The sequence below is a fragment of the Podarcis raffonei genome, chromosome 16 (genome assembly GCF_027172205.1).
Source record: "Podarcis raffonei isolate rPodRaf1 chromosome 16, rPodRaf1.pri, whole genome shotgun sequence".
Lineage (NCBI taxonomy): Eukaryota > Metazoa > Chordata > Lepidosauria > Squamata > Lacertidae > Podarcis > Podarcis raffonei.
In genome coordinates this window covers 8,734,593-8,755,331 of record NC_070617.1, presented here as the reverse complement: position 1 = coordinate 8,755,331, position 20,739 = coordinate 8,734,593, and the positions used below count along the sequence as shown (strand labels likewise).

General features: G+C 48.3%; 1 protein-coding gene across 1 annotated transcript in view; it reads right to left on the bottom strand.

Annotated features, from left to right (window-relative positions):
• Positions 1–573: 573 nt before the first annotated feature.
• Positions 574–20,739, bottom strand: part of CHRNB2 (cholinergic receptor nicotinic beta 2 subunit) — a 30,110-nt gene continuing 9,944 nt past the window's right edge. Inside the window, exons 2-6 of the mRNA XM_053368953.1 lie at positions 16,845–16,990; positions 13,870–13,914; positions 13,334–13,443; positions 9,712–10,726; positions 574–1,245 (exon numbers count right to left, since the gene is read on the bottom strand). Of these exons, the coding sequence (XP_053224928.1) occupies positions 1,075–1,245; positions 9,712–10,726; positions 13,334–13,443; positions 13,870–13,914; positions 16,845–16,990 (1,487 nt within the window). The 3' untranslated portion in view covers positions 574–1,074. The remainder of the gene's footprint in view (positions 1,246–9,711; positions 10,727–13,333; positions 13,444–13,869; positions 13,915–16,844; positions 16,991–20,739) is intronic.

Genomic DNA, 20,739 nt, shown 5'->3' with positions numbered 1-20,739 from the left:
GATGGCCCAGAATGGAAGACCCCGCCTGAAGCAGACCCTGTGTGGCTGGAGCACCAGTCTACACTCCATCTCCTCTGGCCACACATACACATATTGTTAGGAGAGGTGGTCCTGGCATCAGTCTGTCCTGAGAGATCCCGAGTGTCCCTTCTTCTCGCAGGGTTGCCACCTGACCTTGTAGATGTATTCGTCAAATCTCACGGGTGGTACTAGGAGCCCCCCTGCGAAATGTCCTTTTTTTCTGTCAAGCTCTCCCCACCCCACACCTCTCCCCGCCGAGGGTTGCGCCCCAGGGTGGCCTTCCAATCTGCAGCTGCTCCTCAGAGATGGAGAGTGTAGATGTGGATATTTAATTCTATATAGACACATAGATGATGATTATTTTTTCCCTGAGTTGGGAGCTGGGTTCCCCGTAATTGGCACAAGCCAGGGGGTATGGGGTGGGGGGGCAGGGAGAAAGCTGTAGTCCGTATCCAAAATGCCCTCGAGGCTGCAAGACGCACTGCCCCCTGTGCCCCATAACGCATCCAGGCAGCCGTCCAGGAACTTGACCTCAGCCTCTTGGAAGGAACTGACACCTCCGATCAATGGGAATGGAGGAAGCTGCCTAAGATAAGCAGATCAGACAGCCAGGCCTGACCCTGCTGCAACCTTTTCCACCACCACCACCCATTATTTTTTTTAAGTGGGGAAGCTGGGGATCGAACCTACGACCTTCCGCATGCAAAGCAGGTGCTCTACTGTTGAGCTACCATATCATCCTGGCAGCCTGGAAGAAACCAACCTACTCCAGTATTGTCGTTTTAGCTCTGGCCGGCTTCTCTGCAAGCAAGGCTCTGTTCTCAGTACTGAATCTTGAGCCGGGGCAATGGCAGACAGCAGGGGAAAGGGCCCACAATCCCATATTGAGCGCGCCTCAGGCCAGCGTCCATAAAAAGTAGGGATTGGGTAGGGTGTCTCTCTGTCCTGCTCCATCTCCCTCCCTCCTCCCTCCCTCTCTCTTTAATCTTCCTTGGCCCGCCTCTCTCCGCTCGCTCCGAACAGGTTGGCCAAGGAGAAGGGCGAGCCCAGATGCTACTTGGAGCCGGAACCACCGTGGTTGATCTGCAAGAGGGAGTTGGTGGCATAGTTCTGGAAGAGAGGCTGCAGGAACATGCCGATGGTGCCAAAGACGCAGACGAAGACGAAGATCCACAGGAAGAGGCGGTCGATCACCATGGCAACGTACTTCCAGTCCTCGCTCACCTGGGGAAAGGGCAAGGATACGGAAGTTAGCATCTCTCAGCTGGAACCCGTTTTGGCTTGGCAAGCACCTGTTGTGTATGGGCCCGCTTGCGGGGCCTGCTTCCGACCGAACAGGTGCCAGATCTAGGTAAGGTAAGGTAAGGTAAAAGGTAAAGGGACCCCTGACCATTAGGTCCAGTCGTGACTGACTCTGGGGTTGTGGTGCTCATCTCGCTTTATTGGCCGAGGGAGCCGGCGTACAGCTTCCAGTTCATGTGGTCAGCATGACTAAGCCGCTTCTGGCGAACCAGAGCAGCGCACGGAAACGCTGTTTACCTTCCCGCCGGAGCGGTACCTATTTATCTACTTGCAGTTCATGCTTTCGAACTGCTAGGTTGGCAGGAGCAGGGACTGAGCAACGGGAGCTCACCCCGTCGTGGGGATTCGAACCGCCAACCTTCTGATCGGCAAGTCCTAGGCTCTGTGGTTTAACCCACAGCGCCACCTGTGTCCCAAGGTAAGGCAAGGTAAGGTAAGGTAAAGTAAAACAAAACAAAACAAAACAAAACAAAACAAAACAAAACAAAACAAAACAAAACAAAACAAAACAAAAACACACACACTCCACAGAAAGCCCAATCTGGGCTGTTTTAAGCATATGCAGTGCCGGGGTGCAAAGATCCACCCAGTGCCCCCCCCCGGTTGCCCAGGGTTATTGCATAATTGTATACAGTGGTACTTCGGGTTACATACGCTTCAGGTTACAGACTCCGCTAACCCAGAAATAGTGCTTCAGGTTAAGAACTTTGCTTCAGCATGAGAACAGAAATCGTGCTCCGGCGGTGCAGGGGCAGCAGGAGGCCCCATTAGCTACAGTGGTGCTTCAGGTTAAGAACAGTTTCAGGTTAAGAACAGACCTCCGGAAAGAATTAAGTACTTAACCCGAGGTACCACTGTAATTATATGATCACTGTCTAATCTTAGGGGTGTATGAGGGGCCATTTCTGTGACTGTCTGGAAGGGACCCTGCACTTCTGAATTTGCCACCGCACTCCTGGTCAGGCCCCTTCCTGCTTCCTTACAGCCAGTCCAATGGGTAGCCCTGGCTGTTAGCTTTCTCCTTCTGGGTCTGAGTTTTGCCCTTGTAGAACAGATCAGATAGGAAGAGCAGAAGCAATTGGCCTTGCCTGCCATCATCTCTGGCGCCACCTGCTGTTGATCTTCTTCTTCTTTCTTCTATAGTGATCACTCATAGCTGAGTAAGATTGTCTCCCACAAACACGGTTTTAACAGCGAGTCCGTAAGTGACTGTGGAGGCCAATTTTGGATCCACACGTCCTTCCACGGTGGGGACATAGGTTCCCGGGCACGAGTTCATCACGGTGAGTGTTTGCCAAGCGTGCCTTCCTCTTAGCACATTTCTCCCTTTTGTCCAGAGTTCGTGGGATGCAGGTGGCGCTGTGGTCTAAATCACAGAGCCTAGGGCTTGCCACTATTGCTCAGTCCCAGCTCCTGTCCACCTAGCAGTTCAAAAGCACGTCAAAGTGCAAGTAGATAAATAGGTACCGCTCCGGCGGGAAGGTAAACAGCGTTTCCGTGCGCTGCTGTGGTTCGCCAGAAGCGGCTTAGTCATGCTGGCCACATGACCCGGAAGCTGTACGCCAGCTTTCTCAGCCAATAAAGCGAGATGAGCGCCGCAACCCCAGAGTCGGCCACGACTGGACCTAATGGTCAGGGGTCCCTTTACCTTTACCTTATAGTGCAAAGGTAAAACTTAGATTTAGCACTCTGCCCAATTTTTGCACTGCTCATCCCTGGTGTGTGTGGCCCCCAGAATGCGGCCCTTAGGGAGAAAGAAGGCTCCCCATTCCTGAGCCAGCCTTTATGATTTGCATTTTACAAATTTCCATATAACCCACTTAATAGAATAAAACTCTCTGAGGCTTTAAAGACACTCTTGCGGGCAATGAGAAGTGAACAATAAGCAAATATTCCTTTTGGCACAAAGTTCCCAGCCTTCTTGCTTTTTCCTGGCAAAGGATTTGGGTCTCACCCTTGAGAACTGGCATACTTCAGAAAATAAATCTTAAAAACCCCATGTAAACATGGGTCCATGAGAGATTGCACACTTAAATATAATTGGAAGCTGAGCTGGAGCTGAGGACGAGTATATCCTCTGTGTAGTGTGTTTGAGACTCCCTCCCCATTCTCCCGGTACAGGTATGGCCCATACAGAGAATTTAGAAGCCTTGGAAACCCAGCTTTCATTTAAAAGCATATCCAGGGCTCTGGCCCTCATGAGAATGAAGATAAAATTGACCCAGAGCGGAAACCTGAAAGACTTTCCTGGTTTGCCAGCAAACCAGGCTTCAGATAGCCTTCAGGGAGCTGTCATTTCAGAGGCTAGGGCTTGCTGATCAGAAGGTTGGCGGTTCAAATCCCCGCCATGGGGTGAGCTCCCGTTGCTCAGTGCCTGCTCCTGCCAACCTAGCAGTTCGAAAGCACGTCAAAGTGCAAGTAGATAAATAGGTACTGCTCTGGCGGGAAGATAAACGGCGTTTCCGTGCGCTGCTCTGCTTCGCCAGAAGCGGCTTAGTCATGCTGGCCACATGACCCGGAAGCTGTACGCCGGCTCCCTCGGCCAATAAAGCGAGATGAGCGCCGCAACCCCAGAGTTGTCCGTGACTGGACCTAATGGTCAGGGGTACAGTAACACAACTGTAAAGGGTGCAATCAACACAGGCAACTCTATTGTTGTTTTTGTTTAATGCTAACTTTACTATTCTGCTTTTCACCATCGGTTTGAAGGCAGTTTGCAAAATTAGCAAAAAAAAACTTCCTAAAACAAAAGCAGTAATTAAAACCAGCATTACAAAAAAAAGAAAGAAAGAAAGAGGAAGGGAACCCGAGCTGAAACCATTTTTAAAAGCAGGCTAAACAGTCTGCTCTTTAAAATATTTAAGCAGGTCTTGCCTCTCCCCAGGAACAGGTTCTGTGGGAGGAAGGGAAGGAGGCTAAAAATCACAAAAGGAGAATTAGCAACACACACCCCACTTAGGATTCTCTGGGGGTTGGGGAGGGGCGTGCAACATTTGAAATTGTAAAAAAAACAAAACCCCACTAATAATTGTGGTGGCTGGTACTCATTGGGGCTGTTAGGGCAGCGGACCAAGAATAAAAGTAGTATAAGTAAGGTAAAGGGACCCCTGACCATGAGGTCCAGTCGTGACCGACTCTGGGGTTGCAGCACTCATCTCACTTTATGGGCCAAGGGAGTCGGCGTACACCTTCCGGGTCACGTGGCCAGCATGACTAAGCCGCTTCTGGCGAACCAGAGCAGCGCACGGAAACGCCGTTTACCTTCCCACCAGAGCGGTACCTATTTATCTACTTGCACTTTGATGTGCTTTCGAACTGCTAGGTTGGCAGGAGCAGGGACCGAGCAACGGGAGCTCACCCCGTCACGGGGATTCGAACCGCCAACCTTCTGATCAGCAAGTCCTAGGCTCTGTGGTTTAGCCCACAGCACCACCCGCGTCCCTCCAGTAGTTTCCAGCAACTGGTATTCAGAAGCATTCCTGCCTTCGACTGAGGGTGACGAAGGGAGAGTCTCTCCGGTCTCCTCCCCCCCATCAGTGCTCAGCTGGCTTGGCCCCAAACCTGCAGCCTCAGAGCGCAGCCTGGGGCAGTGACATCACTCTGATGCCATTCCAGGTTCCCCTTCCTCTCGGTTCCTATGGCAACTGCTTCATACCTGACACCTCCCTGGTCCAGTGGGCATAGAGCATCTCCTTCTGCAAATAGTTTCTGGCAAGGCTACCAGATCAGATGAATGATTTGCTTTGGTGAGGAAGGCGGGGGCGGCGTCTGGGGGGGGGGCTACCTTTAACCCATTGCTCTCTGGCCACAGATGGATGGGGGAAGGATTTGGACAAATGCCCGAAACACCCCCAGCACCCCTTGTAATGTTTTATTATGTTTTTATGTATGTTGGAGGCTGCCCAGAGTGGCTGAGGCAACCCAGTGTACAAATTATTATTATTATTATTATTATTATTATTATTATTATTATTATTATTACAGTGGTACCTCAGGTTAAGTATTTAATTCATTCCAGAGGTTCGTTCTTAACCTGAAACTGTTCTTAACCTGAAGCACCACTTTAGCTAATGGGGCCTCCTGCTGCCACCGTGCCGCCAGAGCACGATTTCTGTTCTCATCCTGAAGCAAAGTTCTTAACCCGAGGTACTATTTCTGGGTTAGCAGAGTCTGTAACCTGAAGCGTATGTAACCTGAAGCATATGTAACCTGAGGTACCACTGTATTATTATTATTATTATTATTATTATTATTATTATTTCACCAGCAAAGCAGCAGACCTCCAAGAAATAAGAGTCTGTTTCTCCCGACTTCTCTCTCTCTCTGTCTCTCCCTCCCTTACATCCACATCTCACTGCACATGAATTTTTCATGCGCCTTCAGCCCAGGGATCCAGCCGAGCAGAAGGGAAATATTGATTCTGGAGCTCGCCGGTGTCTCAGTTGGAGAACACAGCTGCCCTGCACTCGGAGGTGGGGAACAGGTCAGTAAAGGACAGGGTATTCTGACTCATGGCTTGGCAAAGGAGAGGCGGCAGGGAGATGGGGAAGAAGCAAGGAAGAGCTGTGTCTCCCCCAGGAAACGTCTAACGGATGGGAAATTGCCACAGCCTTTTTCTAAACAAAACCCCAAACAAACAGTGCATCATGTTTCAGGAGGTGATGATTCGAGATATGGTGGGAAAAGCTTTGTAAGAAGTGCCCTGACTGATCAGAACGAAGCGTCGAGTTATACAGTGGTTCCTCGGGTTACAGGTTACAGATGCTTCAGGTTACAGACTCCGCTAACCCAGAAATAGTACCTCGGGTTAAGAACTTTGCTTCAGGATGAGAACAGAAATTGTGCTGTGGCGGCAGCAGGAGGCCCCATTAGCTAAAGTGGTACCTCAGGTTAAGAACAGTTTCAGGTTAAGAACGGACCTCCAGAACGAATTAAGTTATTAACCCGAGGTACCACTGTAATGTGTTCAGGCAGACGTGTCCAAATCGAACCCTTAAAGGCAACCACTGAGTTTGTTCCCCAGCTACTGGAATTCGGAGGTAGACTGTGCCTGAACAAGGAAGTTCTACATAGCCCAAGGTAAGGTTACCAGACGTCCCTGTTTCCTGGGGACAGTCCCTGGATTTACAAATCAGTCCCCTGACAAAATCCATCTATTCAATAGGAAGTTGAAAAAATATCCCCAGATTCATTGAAAAAAATCTGGTAACCTTAGCCTAAGACCACACATTGAAAGCAATTGCAATACAGTGGTACCTCGGGTTAAGTACTTAATTCGTTCTGGAGGTCCGTTCTTAACCTGAAACTGTTCTTAACCTGAAGCACCACTTTAGCTAATGGGGCCTCCCGTTGCTGCCGCGCGATTTCTGTTCTCATCCTGAAGCAAAGTTCTTAACCCGAGGTACTATTTCTGGGTTAGCGGAGTCTGTAACCTGAAACATCTGTAACCCGAAGCGTCTGTAACCCGAGGTACCACTGTACCACGTTAAATGCTCATGGCTCCTCCCCTTGCAAAGAATCCTGGGAACTGTAGTTTAAGGGTGCTGTGAGCTGTTAGGAAACTCCTGTGACCCTCAAACGGCTACAGTTCTCAGAGCTCCCTGGGGAACAGGATGCGGGATTAGATAATAATAATAATCTTATTATTGATACCCCGCCCATCTGATGGGTGATTAGCTTAGTCTAGCAGGGGCTCTTCTTATGTCTTTATATCAAAGACTGGCAGATTGGTTTTCACCCAGAGATCATTGCCACTGTAGGTACATGTGGTAAAGAAATAAATTAGAAAGCGAGTCCCATCAGGCATCCTGGGACTAAAGGATGCTGTCATGGAAGTTTTGGCTGAGATTCCTGGATTGCAGGCGGTTCGACCAGATGACCGCTCTCTGAAGCACCCATCCTCCTTTAAAAGGCGTTGGGGGAAACTTTGATGGGGGGGCTTGCAGAAAACTGTGAGCAGAGGGGGCTGGAGGAGCTGCAAGGGAATAGGTGAGGGATAAAGGGGGGAATGGGAGTGGGGCTGGAGGAATGAGCAGGGATGGCAGCGCTAGTATCCTACACACACACACACACACAGAGAGAGCAAGCTAGTAACTTTCCGTGGTGCGACTCATGCAACACGTTGGGGATTAATATACACAGAACAATAAATATACATACTTTATCAACCTTCTGAGAAATATACAAAACATTAAACAAAGCAAATCAGTCTCTTAAGCTTAAGCCAAGAAAGAGTATTCTCGGAATGTTAGAAGGATGTTGGAATGAAGTCACGCGGTTTTAGCAGAAAGGTTATAAAAGATTAAGTAAAAATAGATTGTTAATTGGTGAGAATGTAAAGTTACATTATATTAAGATAAATTATTAGGATAAGAACAAAGATGGAAAGGATTTGCTGAAATAGCTAATTGAACTAGAACACAAAAAAGGGAGGTGTGAGGAGGTCAAGGAAACAAGCAAATGAAAGATAAGTTATGGAAGGATTGATTTGTTTTTTTTTCTCTTCTTAATTGGTTTCCCCCCCCCCCTGTGTTTTTGCTCTTTTCTTTTCTTTTTCTTTAATTTTGTAATCTTTCAAAACCTGAATAAATATTATTATTTTTTTTAAAAAAGAAAGAGTATTCTCTATAAGGTTGAATTTCAATTTACGTATCAAGACTTTGAGATTAGACCACTGAAGAAGCCCGGAAAACTACCTTGGGCGTGTGCTACCTGCAAGCCCCAGTTAAAGGGCCCCATCGGGGGCAAACAGCGGCCTCTTGATTACTTGGACTGCCAGGGCGAAACAGGTGCAAAACGCCGGCACCCTGTCGTCCACAACTTCATTAACATCTATCTACAACTCCACTGGCATCTCTCGGTATTGTGAATAACACCGAACTGACCTTTTCTTGGTATCTTCATGAACTTATCTAAAAGACTGAGTTAAGCATTTGAAAACTCTCTTGAAACCAGACAATGTAAGTTCATCTTAGGCTGGGTAGTTCGTAAGTCTCTGTGGCTTTGTTTAATGTTTTGTATTTTTCTCAGAAGGCTGATAAAGTATGTATAATTACTGTTCTGTGTATATTAATCACCAATGTGTTGCATGAGTCGCACTACTATCAGCAACACAGGTTGCATTTTTCTAGCATAGTAACTTTTTGTGGGCTTATTTCAGGCCCTCCAAGGGTCTATATTTTCCAGGGATGGTCCTGATTTGCAGAAGCCGTCCCGGTTTCTGATTTGATCCCAGAATGTCCCACTTTCCCTTAGGACGTCCCTATTTTCATCGGAGAAATGTTGGAGGGTGTGGAGTGACTCCCGAGCCAAGGAGATCAGTAACTACAAAACCATTAGAAGACATCAGAAGGCAGTCCTGTATAAATGTTTTTTATGTTTTTGTATATGTTGAAAGCTGCTCAGAGTAGTCAAATGGGTGGGGAATTATTAGTATTCTTTAGGAATAGGACGTCCTTATTTTCTTAATAATAATAATAGTAATAATTTATTTATACACCACCGATCTGACTGGGTTTCCCCAGCCACTCTGGGCAGCTCCCAACAGAATATTAAAAACACAATAAAACCAACCAACAATATCCCCAAAGATGATAAGAATATATTCCTCTATGTGACAGCAGCGGCTAGATTACTAGTGGCAGAAAAATGGAAATCAGGAAAAATATTTCAGAATGGAGAATTAAGATCTGTGAATTTATGGTGATTGCAAAATTAACGGCGTCAATTAGGGGCTGCCCCAAGCAAAAAATTAAGAGAGAGTGGGAGTGTGTAGAGATATATATGAAAAAATATGGATATGGAAATTAAGTTTAACATAAACGTAAAAGGAAAGACTAGCAAGGCTACAAGATGATATTATAAAGGATATGACTATTACATATAAATAACTGCTAACACAACAAGAAACAATAATACAAATGCCAATAAGATCTCACAGGAGTGAGGGGAGGTTGGGTGGGGGGGAGGGGTGGTATTTGGAAAATTATTGAGAATGTGATATAAGAGTAAAATGATTGTGTTTGTAATTTGAATTATTTTGAATGATTGTGGTTGTAAGTTTTTTTTCTAGTTTTTACTCCTTTTTCTGTCACAAAAACTTTAAATAAACAACAATGAAACATCAAACATTAAAAACTTCCCTAAACAGGACTGCCTTCAGATGTCTTCTAAAAGTCAGACAGTTATTTATTTCCTTGATGGGTGGGTGCCACCACCAAGAAGCCCCTCTGCCTGGTTCCTGGAGCTGGACCTCAGTGTCCAGGCTGAACGATGGGGGTGGAGACGCTCCTTCAGAAAAATGTTGGCGGGTATGTTATTTACAAGACTGACTTAAGGCCACAAAGCCCACCACCCTGCCCTCAAGCCCCTTCCCTTCCAGACACTCACACTCTGGTCATCGTCTTCGCTCTTCATATGATCCGCGATGAAGCGTACTCCGTCCACAGCCTCCTCCAGGCCGCAGCAACAGGGGCCTGGCGGTGGCACCGTTTGACCCGGCCTGTCCCGGTAACCGTTGACTCCCGGCTCCGACGTTTCCGTAAAGGGCCTTCCCCCGCCATCACCGCCGCTCCCCGTCCCGAACTTCTTGACCGTGGACGGGTTGACGTAACAAGTGCAGGACCTGGCTCCTTCGCGGAGGAAGAAGCTCCCGGTCGTCCGCTCCTGGTTCTGCCGCTTCTGGCGCAACCTCTGGCGAGCGCAGTTCTGCCGGGGCTGCTTCATGAAGAGGAGGGTGGGCAGCTTGTCCAGGAAGACCACCTTGACCCAGGGCGGCATGGTGTGGGTGGTGGGCGAGCGGTGGTGGACGTTCAACACACAGACGCTGGTGACAATGGAGAAGGTCACCAAGACCATGGTGAACATCAGGTACTTGCCCACCAGCGGCACGTCCAGCGAGGTGGGCGGCACGATCTTGGAGATCAGAAGCAGGAAGACGGTGAGAGCCAAGAGGACCGAGATGCAGAGGGTCATCTTCTCGCCGCAGTCAGAAGGCAGGTAGAAGACCAGGATGGCTAAGGAGGTGATGAGAATGCAAGGGATGATGAGGTTGATGGTGTAGAAGAGCGGCTTGCGGCGGATGATGAAGTCGTAGGTGATGTCCACGTAGGTGGAGTCGTTGGGGTTCTCGTTGCGCCGTCCCGGCAGGGCGATGATGTCCCACTCCCCGCTGGGGGTGAAGTCGTCCAAGCTGGCCACCTCGCTCTTCAACACCAGGTCGATCTCCGTCCGGTCGTAAGTCCATGAGCGGAACTTCATGGTGCAGTTCTGCTGGTCAAAGGGGAAATGCTTCACCTCGATTTTGCAGGCACTCTTGTAGATGGCCGGAGGGAGCCAGAAGATGCTGCCGTCGTAGGAGACCACGGCGTTGGAGTAGAAGGACACCTCGTACATCCCGTCGGCGCTGGGGGAGGGGAGAAGAAGGGGAAGCAATGCTCATTGTTGGTCTAGAACAGGGGTCAGCAACCTTTTTCAGCCATGGGCCAGTCCACCGTCCCTCAAGCCATGTAGTGGGCTGGACTATATTTTTTGGGGGGGTGGGAAATGAATGAAGTCCTATGCCCCACAAATAACCCAGAGATGCATTTTAAATAAAAGGACACATTCATGTAAAAACACGCTGATTCCCAGACCGTCCGCGGGCTGGATTGAGAAGGCGATTGGGCCGGTTCTGGCCCCCGGGCCTTAGGTTGCCTACCCCTGGTCTAGAAGGTGCATGTCAGAGGCTGGACTGAGGAGGAATGGTGGGAGCCGCTGCCCTGAACCTTCCCAAGGGCAGGAGGACAGTATTGATTTAGAACAGTGGTTTGCAGAAGGGCATAGTCCAGAGCGGAAAAGCTGGGAAATACTGGGTGAGGAACAGCTAGAAGAGGAAACACCAGCAGAGGGAGACAGCTGGCAGATTCAGTGTCCTTGGAGAGCATTCCAGACCCCCTTTTGCCTAGGACTAGACGGGCTCCAAGAGTGATAAAACAGAGAGCGCAGCGGCAACAAGTTACCCGACGTAGGAGTGACGCAGATTAATGGGGCCGAAGGAGTGGAAAACCTTTACTGGGAGCACTGCCATTTCTAGAGAGATATGCATTCCTTTGCCTCTTGCTGTGTTTATTAAAGAAACTAACTGGTAAGAATGCTCCTTTCATTTGATCTGCTTATTCACTGCAATCAGGGGAGGGATCCGATTCTCCGAAGCCTGACGGTGCAGGTGCCCAGATCAGAGCTCACACACCATGTGCACAGCCCTACCCATGCCATCAACATGTTCATCATAATGCAGGCCACCCGGACTCTGCCTTTTATTCTGTTTATGAATCAAGGCCCATAACATAGTTTGAGGTGCTTTCACAGTAGGAACCTCAACAGCCGAAACAATGAAACGAAGAAAATTGGTCTTTAAAAGTGCTTTCCTGTATAAAAACAATTAAAAACTATTTCCGTTGGACTGGACGACTCTCATGGTCCTTTCTTACTCTACAGTTCCATGCGGAAACCAGGGCTTTTGTTTCAGTTCTGGCACCTCTCAGGTGGGCGCCATTGCCATTGCACCTCTTTTTCTAGAACCAACTGCACTGGCTCCCGGTGGAGTACAGGGTCAGGTTTAAGGTGCTGGTTTTGACCTTTAAAGCCCTATGCGGCCTAGGACCCACATACCTACGGGACCGCCTCTCCTGGTATGCTCCACGGAGGACCTTAAGGTCCACAAATGACAACATTTTGGAGGTCCCAGGTCGCAAGGTGGTTAGACTGGTCTCAACTAGGGCCAGGGCCTTTTCAGTACTGGCCCCGACGTGGTGGAACGCGCTGTCACAAGAGACTAGGGCCCTGCAGGACTTGACATCTTTCCGCAGGGCCTGCAAGACAGAGCTGTTCCACCTGGCCTTGGACTTGGTCTGACCCTTATGTTTCCCTCCCCTCATTGTCTTGATTTATCAGCTATTTTAAAATGAGGCTGCATTTTAAATTGCATTTTAACCTGTATTTCAAATTGGGTTTTTTCCCTCCCTCTCTTTCCCCCCTATTATGTTTTTACTGTGATTTTATTTTATTGGTGTTAGCCGCCCTGAGCCCAGCTCTGGCCGGGGAGGACAGGCTATAAATAATAATTATTATTATTATTATAAAAATCATTTCAGATCTAATAAACATACAGTTACTCTGTCTCTCACACATACACACTCACTCTCAGTCAAACATACATGTTCTCTCTCTCTATCTCCCTCTCTCACACACAAGCATGTTCCACTTTCTCACCTGCTTTTAAACTACCTCAATCCCTATCTAGCAGCAGGCAAGGTTTAAAACAAGTAGTGATGTATGGAAGTGAGAGCTGGACCATAAAGAAGGCTAATTGCCGAAGAATGGATGCTCTTGAATTATGGTGCTGGAGGAGACTCTTGAGAGTCCCATGGACTGCAAGAAGATCAGCCCTGAGTGCTCACTGGAAGGACAGATCCTGAAGCTGAGGCTCCAATACTTTGGCCACCTCATGAGAAGAGAAGACTCCCTGGAAAAGACCCTGATGTTGGGAAAGATGGAGGGCACAAGGAGAAGGGGACGACAGAGGAAGAGATGGTTGGACAGTGTTCTCAAAGCTACCAGCATGAGTTTGACCAAACTGCGGGAGGCAATGGAAGACAGGAGTGCCTGGCGTGTTCTGGTCCAGGGGGTCACCAAGAGTCGGACACGACTAAACGACTAAACAACAACAGGGAACCTTTGGCCCTCCAGATGTTGCTGAACTACACCTCCCATCACTGCTGCCCATTAGTCATGCTTGCTAGGGCTGATGGGCGTTGTAGTCAGCAACGTTTGGAAGGCCAAAGGTCCCCTACGCCTGGCTTTGAAAGCTCTTCTGATACCGCGGCATTGTGACAAGGAGGAAGATGGGGCCAGGGTGGCCCCTCCAGATGGTTCTGCAGTCCTAATACAGCCCATGAACTGCAGGTTCACTATTGTCGTCTGAGATCCGCAAGCATTAGACCCAGGGCAAAGAATGCCGAGGTGCACCTACTTGTTGTAGAGCACAACATCCGGAAGCCAGATGTGTTTGGATGGCAGCCGCACCTTCTTCATGTCATCAAACTCCTCTGGGTTCCACGTAAGGCGATAATCCTCCCATTCCTGCAATGGGGAAAGAGAGAGAGATGGGGGGGTGCTAGACACAATCAGGATGGCCACATCCCCAAGACTGACCTGAAGTCTCCAGTTTTACCTCACCCCTTCCAGTTGGCAGAGGGAGAGCCTGAGTCTCCAGGGGGGTGAGAGTGGCTTATTTTGTTTTTTTTTAGTATTAAAAAGATGCATGTGGCTTGCAAGGTTCTATTAGGATATAGTTCTGTTCCACCTTAAAAGAAACAGGCATGACTGTTGTGTGTCACATGCCTGTTTACTTCCAGCACAGGCTTGCTGGGAACGTCCGTTTGTATATTGCTATTGCTTTGCTCTTTTGTCGGACACGAAGGGAAGCAGACATGTTTTTCCTTTGTTCCTGAACTATGCTGAATAAACGCCTATAAATAATGCTTACACATGTCTCTGGCAACTTACCTGGGTCAGCCACACGTTGGTGGTCATGATCTGCTCCCGCTCGTGCTGTCAACAGAAGAAAAAGAAAAGGCATCAGAACAACAACAACAACAACAGCAACAATTTATTATTTATACGCCGCCCATCTGGCTGGGCTTCCCCAGCCACTCTGGGCGGCTTCCAACAAAATACAGTGGTATCTCGGGTTAAGAACTTAATTCGTTCCGGAGGTCCATTCTTAACCTGAAACTGTTCTTAACCTGGGGCACCACTTTAGCTAATGGGGACTCCTGCTGCCGCTGCACGATTTCTGTTCTCATCCTGAAGCAAAGTTCTTAACCCAAGGTACTATTTCTGGGTTAGCGGAGTCTGTAACCTGAAGCGTATGTAACCTGAAGCGTATGTAACCCGGGGTACCACTGTATTAAAATACCGTAATACATCAAACATTAAAAGCTTTCCTAAACAGGGCTGCCTTCAGATGTCTTCTAAAAGTCTGGTAGTTTTTTTTCTCTTTGACATCTGATGGGAGGGCGTTCCACAGGGCGGGTGCCACTACTGAGAAGGCCCTGTGCCTGGTTCCCTGTAACTTGGCTTCTCGCAGGGAGGGAACTGCCAGAAGGCCCTCGGCACTCGACCTCAGCGTCCGGGCAGAACGATGGGGGTGGAGACGCTCCTTCAGATATACTGGACTGAGGCCGCTTAGGGCTTTCAAGGTCAGCACCAACACTTTGAATTGAAGTGAAGAACACGAGAAGAGCCCACTGGGTCAAGCCAATGGCTAGTCCAGCATCCTGTTCTCACATTGGCCAACCAGATGCGTGCAGCTCCTGTGCACAAAAGCCATCCCCGCTCCTGCAGCTTCCAGCGACTGGTTCTAAGCAGCATTCCTGCCTTCAGTCGTGGAGGCATTGTGGCCAGTAGCTACTGATAGCTCCTATCCAATCTTCTTTGAACACAAGCTCCAGCTCCTGGCAGCCAGCATGGCCAATGGTCAGAGGTGGTGGGAGTTGTAGCACCACAAGCTTTGGGGAGGATGACACCACATTATAGAGAGTACTTACATTATGATGGTTACTCGGTACAAGCAATGATCACCTTTCAAGATCTTGAGAAGCAGTTCCTCCTCTGGCGAAGAGGAAAGCCCCGCCTCCAGTGGGGAAGGGGCGCAGGGATCAGGAGATGGTGGGGAGAGCCTCAACACTGAGCCTGAGCAAAGTGGAGGGAAGGCAAGTACCCCTTTGCCAGCGCCCACTCTGCGCAGTAGGTTTCAGCGCAGAGAGGGGAGGAGAAGGATGGGGGTCACACGACTGTTATGCTGGGGGAGGTACAAGGACCGGCCACTCCCAGATTCTGCTAGCGACTTAGCCGGACATGAACTTGCGATACTCTTCACTGTAAATAGTTTACACTAATAATAAAAAGGCAGGTTGGAGTCTTGCCTGTTTGCTCTCGAGCAACCACACCACCACCTGACATAAGCCAATGGTAGAAGAGGACCAGGAAAAATCCAAAAAGGAGAACCAACTCCTAAAGGTCTGGTCTGATCATCATAAGCAAGAGACCCCAAAATTATAAAGGAAAAGCACACCCTTACACGATTTGCAATGCCCTGTGAGCGAGCAAAAGCACAATTTCTCTATAGAAGAAAACACTCTAATAAATCAATTCTGGTCATTCCGGTCCTCAATCCAAGCTGAAATTTTAGAAAGACTAGAAACATTAAGAAACAGACTGGCTGGGAAAGACACATGTAATGATACGAAGGTAAGGTAAAGGTAAAGGGACCCTTGACCATTAGGTCCAGTCGTGACCAACTCTGGGGTTGCGGCGCTCATCTCGCTTTATTGGCCAAGGGAGCCGGCGTACAGCTTCCGGGTCATGTGGCCAACAGGACTAAGCCACTTCTGGCGAACCAGAGCAGCGCATGGAAACGCCGTTTACCTTCCCGCCGGAGCGGTACCTATTTATCTACTTGCACTGGCGTGCTTTCGAACTGCTAGGTTGGCAGGAGCAGGGACCGAGCAACGGGAGCTCACCCCGTCGTGGGGATTCGAACCGCCGACCTTCTGATCAGCAAGTCCTAGGCTCTGTGGTTTAACCCACAGCGCCACCCGCGTCCAATTATACCAAGGAGGATGACTTAAAAAAGGGCCAGATTTTCTCCAAAATGATTCCTACACAGGAATATAACTCAGCAAGGTGAGTACTGTTTGACAGTGGAGCAGGCTCCCTCAGAAGGCGGACTCTCCGTTTAAGCAGAGATTGGGTGGCCATCTGTTGGGGATTCCTTCGCTGTGATGCCCACCTTGCAGAGGGTTGGACTAGATGACCGTTGAGGTCCCTTCGAACTCTGCACTTCATTGATTCTAAAAGGGCAGCTCCAGCGAGAAAGCTTCCTCCAGACTTACAGAAAACCTCTGCTTTGAGCAGCATTTTGACCTGTTTGGCAGTTCCCACTTCCCTATCTATCTATCTATCTATCTATCTATCTATCTATCATCTATCTAATTTTATTAGTTTTTTAACATATCATTTTCAACAGTAATTAAATATACTTTTACATCTTATTCAATTTTTTTGACTTCCATCAGTCCTGTCTGAAAATTTTCCAACCTAATCTCTTAGTATGCATTTCTTATTTTCCCTATTACATTTCAAACTCATAACCAATATCTCTATCTTTTTCTACTTTGTAACACTTCGTATATTTCTCCCTACAAAACTTCTTGTAATTCTAGACATTAATAGACAAGATGTCAAACTGTTCTTATATGCAACAACAGTGGCAAGAGTATTGTTAGCCCAGAAATGGAAGCAAGAAGAAATTCCGACGAAAGAAGAATGGCAGACGAAATTAATGGACTATGCAGAATTGGACAAAATGACAGGAAGGATTCGAAACCTGCGGGACCAGAGATTTACAGAAGATTCAAAGAAGTATATGAATTATTTGAAGAGCAACTGTAACCCACTTCCCCATCTTGGGTACGTACCACACTGATGAGCTGGGCCAATGATACCATCAGCTGCACAGTGACCAACTCGGATCCATTGGTGGCTGGGCGGATCAGCTTGTTGTACCGTGACGGATCCAGGAGATGTTCTACCAACCGCTCTTCCGTGTCTGTGCCCAGGGTCCCTGCGTGGTGGCGGAGAAGGAAGCAGGCAGAGTAAAGCAAACACCGTTCAGAACGAACACAGAACATACGCACAACAAGGCAGACATTCCTACTGTTATGTACTGAGTTGAATAGGATCCAAAATGCAGCAGTCTGATTGGTCCTAGAACAATAGGGTTCAGAATGCAGCAGTCTGATTGGTCCTAGAACAATAGGGTTCAGAATGCAGCAGTCTGATTGGTCCTAGAACATTAGGGTTCAGAATGCAGCAGTCTGATTGGTCCTAGAACAATAGGATCCAGAATGCAGCAGTCTGATTGGTCCACAGGAGCTACCCAATCCAGCTCCAGGTGGAAGTGAATCCGCAACCTGATTGGCCTACAGGAGAATCCCAGAATTAGCCAATCACGTGGGGCCCATTGTGTAAATAATGTATATAAAGCAGACTTTCTGGGGGAACTTCCATTCCTCCTCACCACTATGAGCTGAATAAAGAGCATGAAATCCACTATTGACTCCAAGTATATTTCACCTACTTATCTCTTTTCACCAGTGAGCCATACAGCTTCCTAAATCAGGATGTTCAGTGGTTGGTATTCAGACACTGACTGCCTATTAATACACAGGTTTTGTTGAGCTACCGTGGCTGTATTAAATATCAGTGAGCCTTCCTCTCGTTCAGTGTCTCCTCTTTTTAAAAAACTTTTTTTTTTTAAGATTAAAAGTTTACATTCACATATCGAACGTACAACATGGAAATAAGATTCCAAGGAATCTCCTGGACTTCCCTCCTCCTCTTTGTGGGTTCTGTTGTTAATCACTTCCTCCGGCATCTTTTATAACAATCCACATCTTTTACATCTCCACCGTGTCCAAAATTCACACGTAAACTACAAGTGATATTCCAATCCTAGTAACAATTTTAACTGTTTACAATGTTTTTTTAAGATAGGTTAGATAGATAGTTTATTCATTACGGTCGGAGACCAGCTTATAAAACACACTTGGGGGTACAATCCAAGAAGGAAAACAAACATTTAAAACAATGTAAAAGATAGGTTATACATTTCCCCCATTCCTTATTGAAATTTTGGTCTTCCTGTTTTCTTATTCTTCCGGTCATTTTAGCCATATCCACACAATCCATCAACTTGATGGATCTGCTCTCCTTCTCTGGTAGGGACTTTCTCTTCTAGTTCCATCTCTTCTTCTAGTTCAGTGTTTCCAAAACTTGGGCCTCCAGCTTTTGTTGGACTACAACTCCCATCATCCCTAGCTAGCAGGACCAGTGGCAAGGAATGATGGGAGTTGTAGTCCAACAACAGCTGGAGACTCAAGAATGGGAAACACTATTCCCTTTTCCTCAAGACACCTTTCGGTCCCATCTTGTGACAGAAACGGCCCTAAGCCAATGAACATTTGTACGAAAAAGGACTATTTTGGGGAGGGATTCAGGGCTCCGTCCTGAATCTCTCTTTCTCTCTCTCTCTCCTCTCCACAAGGAGCTCCCCTGACCACAAGCAACAGCCTCTCAAGCAGGCTTGTTTCCAAGCCAGCTTCCTGATGGATAGCTAATCCCCAGGCATTCATGAGCCCATTTTGGCAGGCTGTTAAAATGTCACCAGCTCTTAGCTTGCTCAGAATTACGGCCTGCCCTGATCCAGCAGCCCTTGAGCAGAGCCAAGGCTGCAGCTGAGTAGACATGGAGGCTGTGTGTGTCTTGCTCTTCCTGTCTCCGAATCCTTGCATGGCACCAGCGCCAATAGGGACACGGGTGGCTCTGTGGCTTAAACCACAGAGCCTAGGACTTGCCAATCGGAAGGTCGGTGGTTCGAATCCCCGCAACGGGGTGAGCTCCCGTTGCTCGGTCCCTGCTCCTGCCAACCTAGCAGTCTGAAAGCACGTCAAAGTGCAAGTAGATAAATAGGTACCACTCCGGCGGGAAGGTAAACAGCGTTTCCGTGCGCTGCTCTGGTTTGCCAGAAGCGGCTTAGTCATGCTGGCAACATGACCCGGAAGCTGTACGCCGGCTCCCTAGGCCAATAAAGCGAGATGAGTGCCGCAACCCCAGAGTCGGTCATGACTGGACCTAACGGTCAGGGGTCCCTTTACCTTACCAGAGCCAATGGTAAGTGGAGCCAGCTTGCTCGAATTTTGTCCCCTTCACCCTCCTCCTAAGACTAGGGAGGAGGAAGGTGACAGACAGTGTCACCCCATGATCTGGGAGTAAGTGCGAAGGCAGCCAGGTGGAGAGTTGACTAAAGGCAGGTAGAAGTTGTTGAGGTAAAGCCTGAATGGACCAGCCTTCATCGTGGCTGCAGCATTATCTGAGTCACGTCCCACCTATGATTATCAACTCTTTTTGTTTCTTTCTTCCTGGGCTCCTTTTGCTTTTAACTGTTGGATAACAGGCTGAAAGCCAACAGGTCAAGCTAGACCTGGTGTGGTGGTACGTAGCAAGGGAGGAATTTGGCCAGCAGCCAAATTTTCTTCCCAGCTGTCACCAAAGAGGCCTATTTCAAAAATCTCACTCCTAACTCTCCTCTGCACCTCCTTCTTTAACACGGTAATATTCTTGTTGTTCCTGTATGTGTGCCTATATCCCCACGCTTGGTGTTGGTTGAGGTTTTGGTGAGTGGTGTGTGTGTGCCTTTTAACTCCGAAAGCCCTTTTAGCCTCGCGCACAAAGACCACTTAAAAACAACCACACGCCGTAAGGATGAGCGCAGCTAAAAGGAAGCCATCAGAAATGCATTAAAACGGCGGTATAAATAGAATTTGAAAGGCCAACTGCATCAGGCTCCCTCTCCCTCAACTGCCACCAGGTAGCAGTCATTCCAGCAGGCTACGTCAGTGGGAGAGACGAGAAAGGCCATCAGCTGAAAGGCCAGTTTTGTCTGGCACTTTCTACCCCTGAGCTGCTTCCATTCCAGCTCCTCATGATAAGAGATCCTGTTTCACTTCAAGAAATGGTGCCTGAGTTTACTTCTTTCCTCTTCCCTGCTTGTTGCCTTTTCCTTTTGTGCCGTCGCTTTTAGGCCTGCGGGCAGGGAATGCCTTGTTTTAATTTGTAGTCCACAAACTGCTCTGCGAGCCCTTTGGCTTAAAAAAGGGAGTCCAACCGCTCTAAGGGAGTCCAACTGGGACGCAGGTGGCGCTGTGGGTTAAACCACAGAGCCTAGGACTTGCCGATCAGAAGGTCGGTGGTTTGAATCCCCGTGACGGGGTGAGCTCCCGTTGCTCGGTCCCTGCTCCTGCCAACCTAGCAGTTCGAAAGCACATCAAAGTGCAAGTAGATAAATAGGTACCGCTCTGGTGGGAAGGTAAGCGGCGTTTCCGTGTGCTGCTCTGGTTCGCCAGAAGCGGCTTAGTCATGCTGGCCACATGACCCGGAAGCTGTACGCTGGCTCCCTCGACCAATAAAGCGAGATGAGCACCACAACCCCAGAGTCGGCCACAACTGGACCTAACGGTCAACTGCTCTAAATAAGTAACACTGAGCAGGGTTTGTGGTGGGACCCTGATGGTTCTTAACTACTGTTAAAATCTTTGCCAAACGGGACAGGCTCTGCCTGGTGTCTAAAAGAAAGCTATTAAAGGTATGCTCTTTGGCTGAGCAGGGATTTGAACCCAAGTCTGCATCCCGATCACTGAATCCCAACAATCTAACTACTACATCACACTGGTTCTTTGTTTGTCTCCATTTTCATGCACTGGAACATAGAAAACTGCTTTGTACTGAGTCAGGCCATCTAACTTAGAATTGTCT